Below are 10,155 nucleotides of genomic sequence, written 5' to 3' on the forward strand. Positions count from 1 at the left end.
CTGGGACCCACTGGAATTTTTTCAATGTTTTCAATGCTTTTTTCCTACTTCTCTCTTAATCTCTTGTTTTCCCTCTCCTCCCCCAGGTTGGAGATCTTTTTCCTAGTAAGACGAGGAAGGCCGTCTTGCTTTGGCTCATCTCTTGTCTAAGTTGTGAATACTTTCTATTTTGCTAAGGGTCTGGGCTTTTGAAATCAAAAAGTAGGAAGACAGACCCTTTCTTTGTGCATTTGGCACTCACATGCTTTGCTGGGATGCTTTCATGGGAAGAAGGGCCAAGGGGCATGGGGGAGGGAAAGGCTTGGGCAGGGGAGATTGTGAAATATTTTAAAAGGACAGTCACACCGTGTGATACTAATGACAACAGCAACACTGTTGTAGTTCACATTGTATACACTTAGTGTATGTACTACACTTAGTTTCTGCAATGCACTGCCATTAATCAGCATAGCAAGTCTGCGTGTATTTATTACCATGCTTATTTTCCATAAAAGCAAATTGAAGTCTAGTGAGGGAAAGGGAGTTGCTCAGGTCCCACATTTTGCAAATGATGGGCCTGGGCTTTGGAAGCAAATCTGCTGTGCTGAAGGCTAACCACTATGCCTCCTGGCCCCCTGGCAGCACCCCAGAGCCCCAGGACCCTGGGCCACAGAGCTGGGGATCAGTTGATTCTTGCACCCTCCTGGTGCTCATCCAGCAGGAGTGGTGCTGGCTTTCTTCTTCCTTCACTGGCCTGCCAGGTGGGTTTCTCCACGGTGCCCCCACTATCAGCCTCTTTCTGCTGGCTTCCCTCTCTGCTGCTGGTTCAGCTTCAGGCCCATCTCATCTCCTTGGAGAGGTCCAATCTCCCTCCCCTCCCCTCTCCTCTCGTCCTCCCCTCCTCTTGCCTCTCCCGGCCTCCCTCCTTCCCTCACCTCCCTTCTTTCCTTCCCTCTCCCCCTTCCTCGATCCCCCACCATCCCTCCTCCTTCCCTTTCTACCTTGGTTTGGCTTTACAAATAAAATATAAATTTAGCTAAGAGCTCATACCACAAAAAGGGAAGAAATGATATGTATAAGCGGCAACAGAATTTACAAGTAAACACCCTGCCATTTAGTCCCCGGGCTTGTGGGGAGGATACTAAGGATCTTCTGGTCTCCCTTCTTGGGGCCTCCAGGCTGCCCTTGACCACTGAGCAAGGCTGAGGAGAGACCTTCTAGGCTCTTCCTCCAAACTGCAGCACATTTTCCAATAAGCAGAAGGCCTGTGGCTTCAGGAGGCCCTCCCAGCTCCAGTTTACCTCTGTGGTCAAGGACTGGGACTTTGGATAAACAAGCTAACACTAAAAACTTGGGTATCTGATGCTGCTATCTTAGTGGGAGCCGTCATGTTGATGGCAGTGGGGAGGGAGGAAGGAGACTTGGGCAGCCGACAGAGGGGGCCATGTTTCTGCAGGTGAGGACTCCATTAGCACCCTGGGCCTGATCCTCGGCGTGGGACTCTCGTTGCTGCTTGTGTCCATCCTGGGCTACAGCCTGGCCAAGTGGTACCAGCGTGGGTACTGCTGGGAGGGTGAGTGAGTGCCGGACCCCGCCAGCCCAGCCCTGGCCTGCCCCTCCTCTCCTGTAGCAGTGGGCACGGCTGGGTGGGGCTGCACACCCTTCAGCATGGTATCATGCAAAAATATTTCCTGTGGTGGCTGCAGTGGTTGAAGACTTGAGTGGGGGTGGCAGAGCGCTCGAATGGTTGAGGGTGGGGTACTGGGCCTTGACTGAGGGAGTGAGGTCTCTGCCTGCCCAGCCAGAGGCTGTCTCTCTCTTCCTTCAGAGCCCACCAGAGTCCATCCCCAAGGCCTGCATGGGCCTCGAGGCCAGGCTGGACAGGGGACCCCCACTCTGGCTCCTTGTGCATCCCTCGCCCTGCCTGTGGGTCTTGGGGCCCTTTCCGAAGCTTGCTTCAGCTTCCACTTCCCTGGGAGTCTCCCTGAATTTGCTGCTGCCCTCCCAGCTCTGAGCCATATCGGCATTTCCCATGGGACCTGGGAGAGCTGGCAGGGCGTGCTGGGATCCCCTGAGGCAGAAGGCATTTCTTGACCTGCAGCTGACTTCCATGGCTTCCATGAATGTTTGCTGAGCACCTACTATGTGCCAGTGTACTTTTTCTAATAGGATTTTCCTTAACATTCCAAGTAAGGTTAGAATTCTTAGTTTTTTATAGATGGAGCAAGAAGTCTGAAGTCACAGGGTTCAAGAGTGGTACAGTCTGGATTCAAGCCCAGGTCTGCTTCTTTTGGGCTCTACACTAGGACTGCCTCTTTCCCAGGGCAATTAGGGCAAATCATCCTTTAAGAATCCCTTAAAGGCGGGGGAGGGGGGATTCCTAGCCACAGGATCTGCCCCGAAAAGCTGGTGGTTCTTTCTGGGAAGATGGGCGTGTGGCAGGCAGAAGCCAATGAAGGAGCTTGGGACCCTCCCACAGCATCCTGAGGTCCAACCCAGCCACCTTGCTCCTCCCAGATCGGGCGAGGGAGCACCAGATATTCCCAGAAACGTGATGGACTGGTCTCCCTGGAGGTACTAACCCTCTCTTTTCTGATTGTCTTTCTAGGGCCTAATTTTGTCTTCAACTTGTACCAGATCAGGTGAGTAGATTCAGAGCAGATCTGGGTGAGGTTAGGTATGGAGCCCAAATGCCCTGTTTCTCTTCCTTGTCTCCTCCCCATGCTTCTAAGCAAACAAGAGTAAAGGAAGGAGCTGGGGTCTATTTAGAAAGTACCATGAATAAAAACTTGAGCATGGCCAGGATTATGGGAAACCCTGCTGATGGCGATCCTCTTAACATTTGCCCCCAGACAGGGACCAGCCATACCTTTGTCAGCTACTCATAGTTTTCTCAAGAAGAATCTATTGTTGCAGGCATCGTGGTATTATTTTCTAGGGGGTATGATGTACATAGTCTCTGTCCTTAAGCATTTCAGTGTCTGTGGTGGACACAGACTTGACTACAAATAATATCATCTCAGGCACAATGTAGTGTCAGAAGAGAGGAGCAAGTGGAGACCATCAGGGATTTAGGGAGTGGGGTTCAGAAAATGCTCCTGCAGCCCCCTTATCTGCTCGCTGCCCCCAGGTGGGCCTGCTCTTCATCTGGCCCTGAGACGTGGGCCAACTCCTGTTCTGGAAGATGAGTTGGTTGAGGAGCCATGGCCAGGAAGTTCTTCCCATGCTCTGGCCTAGGGAGTTGGGCTCCCAAGGAGAGTCCAGGTTCTCAGCCCCCCAAGACTTGATTGGATCATCTTTCTCAGGAACCTGAAGGAGCTGGAGGTGGGTCCACCTTTCACCATCAGTGGCCATGTCAGCAGTTCGGATGGTGGCTACATGAAGTTCTCCGACAGGCTAGTCTGATGGGGGAGTGTCAGGCTCTGGAGCCCGGGAGAGGTGAGTGGTGAGTTCCCGAGTAAATATGATCCCCTGGTAAGGTCTTCGGATGGCACAGGCGCCCAAGCCTAACACCAGGAACTGTTTGGAACCCAAGAGATGATTCGCTTCATCTCCTCCCTGCCCCCCCCGCCCCCACTTCTCAGGAGTGGGTCCACGGGAGATGATCTCAGGCGCCAAGGCCCAGGGTCATGCTGTCCTCACCACCTGCTGGCAGCAGACTGCTCCTTTCCAGCTGGGCACCCAGTCCACGTCCTGCCTTTCTTTCCTGGGGAAAGATTTCTAATCAGGTAGCAGCTTCTAGAGTCAAGCTTCTATCTCAACCCTTTGCTGTGAATCAAAGGTTCTAGATGGCCACTCTCTCCAAGAATCATCACTCCAGAGTGTCATTTTTGAATGGAAGGCCCAGGAGCCATCCTTGCTTCATGGCCAGCTGACCCCTGGGTCACACCTTCCTTCCCCTTACTCCACCCCTCCCGCCTTCAAGCACATCCCCTCTCTGCATAGCAGCTGCTTTTTCCCAGCCACTTTCTCCCTCCAGAATCCCTCATGGATCCCCAGTTTCTCTCTGAGCTTCTCTTCTGGCCTGAGAGAAGCCTCACCAGATGCAGTGGTTTAGAGGAATCCTTTCCAGGCCTCATATCTTAGTTGTTCTCCTTTTTCTTTGTCTGCAGGAGGAGGCTCCTGGGGAGGCACCTGCCTCTCATGGGCTCCCCGGGCTGCCTTCAACCTCTGGAGTCTTGTGGATGATGAGGAGTCACTCCAGGTGCACCATAGGCCTGCAGTAGGAGGACCCCCAGGAGGTTCTCTGGACAGAGTCTGGTAGGGTAGCACTGGCTTTCTCCTACAAACAAAAAGATAGTCATTTGCCCAGGAGTAGAGACTGGTTCCCAGGAGACCCTGAGCCTGGGGAGGGGTTCCAGGTGTCCTGGAGAACAAAGGCCTCCCAGCTCAGCCCAGTGTAGGCAAGGCCTGCAGCCCCACAGGGGAGCTCTCCACGGGACATCCCCAGGCACTTCCCCTCGAAGGGCGGACTCCAGAGGTCGGAAAACCAGTCATATCTTTAATAGGCAAAGTCATGTGGGAGTGGAGGTGATTCCAGATGCTGTTTTTAACCTTCCTACCAGAAGCCAACTTCCTCTAAGAGCTGAAGACTGATCTTGGCCTTTGCCCTGCCCTGTCCCATTCTGTTGCTTTGTTCTGGTGCTTTCAACCTCCCCACACTTCTGTCTACCACTTGGCTTTGTTTTCCCTGCCGCTGACCAGCCTCAGTGCCTCCCAAACCATTTGGAGGTCAGTGCTTAAAACAGTCTAGAAATACAATCTTATTTTGTAGGCTTCCGTGATGGGTGGGCAGGGGTCGGGGGCAGAGAGCTCAGTCTCCCTGTGTTCTGCATTTCCTGTGCCAGGCTTGCCCTGTGATGGGGAGGGCAGACTAGAAATAGTGGGAGTCAGGGAGGGACCCACGCCAGGCTTAAAAAAAAACAACTAGGTAATGCACAAGGGAAATCACGAACCACATGTAGGTTGGTGGACAGCAGCACTTTTTGCCTTGTGAGTCATCGTTTTTTTCCTCTGGTCTGCCTTGCTGTGGTATCCACACCCAGATGTTGTCTTAGTAGGCCCTTAATGCACTGTTATTCCATCCAGAGAGACTGCGCTCTCAGGGCAGCTGTGGATGGAGCTGGGCCTGACAGGGGCCCAGCCCCTGCTGAAACCTGTAGTTAGAACTACCTGCCCATGTCCCAGCACCAAGGCTGAGAAGATGCAGGAGCCGAGGACAGTGATGGGTGGGGAGGACAGAAGTCTTAGTATTTATCTTCCTATCCTCACTTCCCCAGAGCCTGGTTTCTTTCTTGCTTTGGGTTCTAGCCAGTTGTGAAGAAAGGAAAGGGTAGGGGGAAGGGAGGGAGGAAGGGAGGAAGGGAGAAAGGAAAGGAAAGGAAAGGAAAGGAAAGGAAAGGAAAGGAAAGCCCCTACCCCCTCACTTCCTGCCAGGATCTGGGGGGCCATTCTCCCAGCATCTGACTTAGCCAGGCTCTGACTTAATAAACCAAATCTCTAAATTTGGAGATTTTCATCTGGGCCCCAGTATTTCTATCCCTGAGTTGGTGAGTGTGGGGCAGAGCCCCCCGTAGCTTCGGATCCCACTCTCTCTTGAAGGCTTTATTGGGAAAGCAGTGAGGAGGGGGGATGGGGTGACTTTGACATCCTTCTTTGGATTTCAGTGCTGAGGGCTGGGCCCCATTCCTTAACCCATGGGATGTCCAGGCTCAGCGAAACTCTCCATGATGCCCCTTTCAGTGTGGATCCTGGGGCTGCAGCCCATAGGGGGCTACTCGGCTCCCTGAGTATGCTCAGGACTCTGAGACCTTGGGGAAACTTGAAAGGATGGGGCCCAGGGCCCAGATGGTCCCGCCCCAGGTTTGGTGGCTTCAGGTAGGGACACAGGGACAGCTGCTGAGGGCTGGGAGAATGGAGGGTATTTCCCATCCTTGGGAGCGGAACCGAGACTGGGCTACTTCCTCTTTCAGGGTCCTCTGACGTGTTCCCTGTCCCCTGCACCTCCTTCTTGTTTTCCTGACTTCCGCACTCAGTCCTGCTGGTGAACATACCATTGCCCTTCACCCCAGGCCTTTCCCAAGGATACAACATGTTTTCATTGAGAGCTTCAGAGATGATTAGGGAACAGGTGGCTGGAGATCTGGCTGCGGGTCTGGTTGGGCTTGGTAGTAGAACCCATGGCCATGCCAACACCTTCCCTAAACCCACCCTCCCCTCTTAGCTGTTCTTCTTTGCCCTGGCCCCAAGAGCCAGGAGGCCGTCTGGAGAGCCAGCACTTCTCCGGGCTGCCCACTCCCAGTCCCTGTGCTACCCTGTTCCTCTTTAGTGTCTTTGCCAGGGCTTCCCAGAATGCCACCTCCCTCCCTGCTGACCCCTCCCGAGCCACAGCTCATCTTCATGGTTGGCTCAAGTGTCCTCTTCCCTGTGGCTTTCCCCAGGACTCCAGACTCGTTACCACTCATTTGATCCTGATGGCAAGTGGCCATGATTCTCCCATTTGTGCTGTCCCCCCCTGCCAGGGGGAGCCCTCTGTGGGCAGGGTTATGGCCCATAGTCTTCAGTAACCGTTAAAAGGAGGGCCCGTAGGAGGTACTCAGTAAAGGCCTGCTGAGTGGAGCAGAATCCTCACTGTGGTGATGGAAGGCCGCCTGGTTCTGGAGAAAGATGCCCTGGTGACCTGAGAAGGAGCAGGAGCTGCTTGCACAACACACAGTCCACAGAGAGCAAATTGCTTTCGTGTGCGTTACTGCGGCTTGAACCTTGTGGCAAACTTGTGACGTGGGCACCGTCGCCGGCTGCGTATTGCATCTGGTGAGACAGAGGCTCAGAGAGGTAGCATGCTTTGCCTAAGGCTGCACAGCCACCGACAGCATTGAGGCCTGAGGAGAGAGTGAGGCCTCACAGATGCACCCTGACCACAGGCTTAGTGGGATGAGGATGGAACCCTGGAAAATACAGTCTGGTCTGGACTTGCCATGCTGTGCTCTGGGGCCATGGGCTAGTCATTCACCACCATGGGCATATATTTTAGCATCTGGATATCGAGGGATCAGATTACCTGTCCAAGGCTCCTCTCTTTACCTGAAGGAGAAAAAGGACCTTATCTGTTTCTGTGCTTTTTTTTTTTTTTTAAAGACTTTACTTATTTGAGAGAGGGAGAGAAAGAGAGTGAGAGAGAAACAAAGTCAGGGTGAGGGGCAGAGGGAGAGGGAAAAGCAGACTCCCCTCTGATCAGGAAGCCCAACACGGGATTTGATCCCAGGACCCTGAGATCATGTCCTGAGCTGCAGGCAGATGCTTAACCAGCTGAGCCCCCCCAGGCACCCCTCTACCATTTTTTAGATCTCTGTATTCTCAGTGTCTAGCATAGGACCTGGCATATAGTAGGTGTTCACTGAACAAAAGATACAAGTACAAAGTATAGTGATACTTTCTCGCTTAGGAGGTGACAGGTGACAAGTATAGTTCATTTAGATTCTGATGGTCTAGGATCCAAATTATTCCTTAGCCTTTCTTTGACTTTGGATAAATCCAACCAGCATCTAAGACCAGACCGTTCCCAACCAAACCCTTCTTTACCAGCAAACTGATGTTTGCTGAACACATACTAGAGTGCAGGGCAGGGGCTCTGTCTGCAGGCTCCCTTCATTCTCACAGGGAGGAGACAGAGGATCAGGGGCCAGTGAAATGATGTGCTGAAGGCCAGGCAAGAATGGGTTTTCTTTAAAATGTCAGCCCCTTATAGCCTCTGTCCAAGTTCGCAGCTTCCCTGAGCTTCCTGGCCCCCAAGGAAGCAGGCCCCTCCTGCTGGCCTCTAATCTCTTTTCCGGGTCCTCTGGTGTGGTGAGAACAGCCCTGTCCTCAGCTCTGGGCTTCTTGCTGCTCCATTTCTTATTCTTCCTTTTATTATTTTTTTAATACCCCTTTGGCCATCAAATCGTCAAATTCTGCCCCTTCTTTATGCCAGCTCAATTTTCACTTCCCCAGGGTGACTTCCTTAAGACTGGTGGATCTTGTTGTCTTCTCACTTTTTTTTTTTTTTTTGAAGATTTTATTGGTTTATTTGAGAGAGAGAGGGAGGCAGAGCACAAGCAGGAGGAGGGGCAGAGGGAGAGGGAGAAGTAGACTCCTGGCTAAGCAGGGAGCCCAATGTGGGGCTCAGTCTTAGGATCCCAAGACCATGACCTGCTGAAGGCAGACACCTGACAGACTGAGCCCTCCAGCCCACCTGACAGACAGACTGTCTTCTCACTTTTAATTACAAATACTCTCTGGCTTCTGTAACTGAATTATTGAGTATTCCCTTGTATTCATTTGTTCATGCAGCTTCTGTAATATGCCAGGAACTGCTAGGCACTGTGGAGGCATCCAGTCTTTCTTGAGATTAACTGTGCACCCTCCTATCTGATGGGTATTTTCTGCAGGCAAAATTCAGGTCTTCTACCTTTTCTGAGTTCTCTATGGTAGCTTATATGGTTCTGTCCATAGCCAGGAATGACTCAGGAGATTATGTTGTATATTTCTCAGTCTTTTCAGGGAAGCTTGGGCTTTACTTTATCCCTGGTCTAGTCTTAGGTGCTCTGAAAACCAAAGCTTCTGATTTTCTCTGCCTGTCCTCAATCATGTGCAACACTGCAGCTGTCATCAGATGCAGATCTGGACACAGAGCACCCCACAGTGACTTTTTCTGTCTAATGGCTCTCTGAAGAAATGGTCAGACCCAGGAAGAGGCTGGGCCGGTCAGGAAGGGCTGTGCTCCCCTGTGGTAATGATGTTGTCTCATGCCAGTGGCCATGCAGGGGCCAGCATCTGGAGTGCCTTCTTTCTGCCCCAGGAGTCTAAGAACCCCAAAGTGGGAGCACATAGGCATATCACTACTATATTTAAAAAATTGCTTAGTGATCAAAAGCTGTCGAGAAGCAGTGAGATTTAAGCAGATCTGGTACAAAACAGGAAGCCAGTGGCCTGGTGAATTCTCACATTTGGAGACCAGAAGTGAAAATGTTTTGTCTGCCCAGAGTAGCAACAGGCCAACAAAACAACAGGTGGGGCGGAGCTGGAGACCATGGCCTTGGTGGGGTCCCTGTCTCCTGGATTTTTACCTGCAAGGCTATGGGGGTTTTCTTCCCCTCCCCCAAAGCCTCAGGATAAGGTTTTTCGTGTATAAGCAGGGAGCCATTAGGAAGGAGATGAGGGGAGTATATACAGAGCCTCACGTTCTGTGGTAGCCCTGGTAGCTGGGGGCAGGGGGGGGGAGGGGCGCCAGGTGCCTTGTTTGGGTAAGGCTGCTGTCGGACTTGAGGACACCAAGTTCCCTTCCAGCTGTGATGCTGTCGTAGAGCGTGGGTGACTTCAGTTCCACAGGGCTGAAGGGGGCAGAGGAGGAGGTAGTGGAGTCACCTGTGTATGTGTGTGTGCGTGTGTGTACACTGCAGAGTCCTGACCCATGGAGAAGGATCTGTACTGTTGCCTGCTATATCCTCAGAGGGCCTGCCCATGGCAGATGCTCAATGAATGTTTGCTAAAGGAGTGAATGACCGTGTACTGAATATTTTCACGGTCCTTTGCCTTCTCTCCTGACCACATTCGCTGCTCTAGACTTCCTGTTTGGTCTCTAGCCCTGGGTCCCTACAATATTTAGGAGCTAGAGGGTAAATATCACAGGGAAAGGAATGATCATGATATAATATGACTAAGCTAAGAAGACGACAGACCTGAAAATAAAATTTCAGTCAAATTTACATTCAGCCTGCTTTCTTTTGGGCTCAGTCTAATGTCTCCCAAGGAAGAATCCAGCTTCAAGCTACCATTGCCAGCCTTGCCATGGTCATGCTTGGATATCCTACTTCCTCAACCCCTTTCATAGGTTTTTTTTTACAAAGAATCCATTCATTCATGCGTTCATTCTTCATCACATTTACCGAGCACTTTCCTGTATGTTAGGCTTCAGTTGGGTGTGAAGGACACCGGGATACAGAGGTCAGTCAGGGAAGTTTCTGTTCTCTAGAGCTCACAGTGGAACAAATGCACATTCAGTGGTACGTTCAGCGACAGCAGGATGCCCAGGGCATTCAAGGGAGAGGTCAGACTGAAGAGTGCTCTCTGCAGATGGCTGGGAAGACAGAGGCCCAGAGTTGACAGGACATGACTGAGTGAGCTGAGCTGAGAGGAGCA

The 10,155-nt window shown here is 51.9% G+C and overlaps 1 protein-coding gene across 1 annotated transcript; it reads left to right on the forward strand.

Annotated features, from left to right (window-relative positions):
- The first annotated feature begins 550 nt into the window (after nucleotides 1-550).
- On the forward strand, nucleotides 551-7,140 carry SMIM35 (small integral membrane protein 35). Its single transcript, XM_045080319.1, has 5 exons — nucleotides 551-740; nucleotides 1,409-1,552; nucleotides 2,588-2,621; nucleotides 3,285-3,417; nucleotides 4,092-7,140. The coding sequence occupies exons 1-4, from the start codon at nucleotides 551-553 to the stop codon at nucleotides 3,382-3,384; spliced, it is 468 nt and encodes a 155-aa protein (XP_044936254.1). The 3' UTR covers nucleotides 3,385-3,417; nucleotides 4,092-7,140.
- The last annotated feature ends 3,015 nt before the right edge of the window (nucleotides 7,141-10,155 follow it).

Source organism: Mustela putorius, unplaced genomic scaffold (assembly GCF_011764305.1).
Source record: "Mustela putorius furo isolate JIRA1106 unplaced genomic scaffold, ASM1176430v1.1 tig00000460_pilon_pilon_pilon, whole genome shotgun sequence".
Lineage (NCBI taxonomy): Eukaryota > Metazoa > Chordata > Mammalia > Carnivora > Mustelidae > Mustela > Mustela putorius.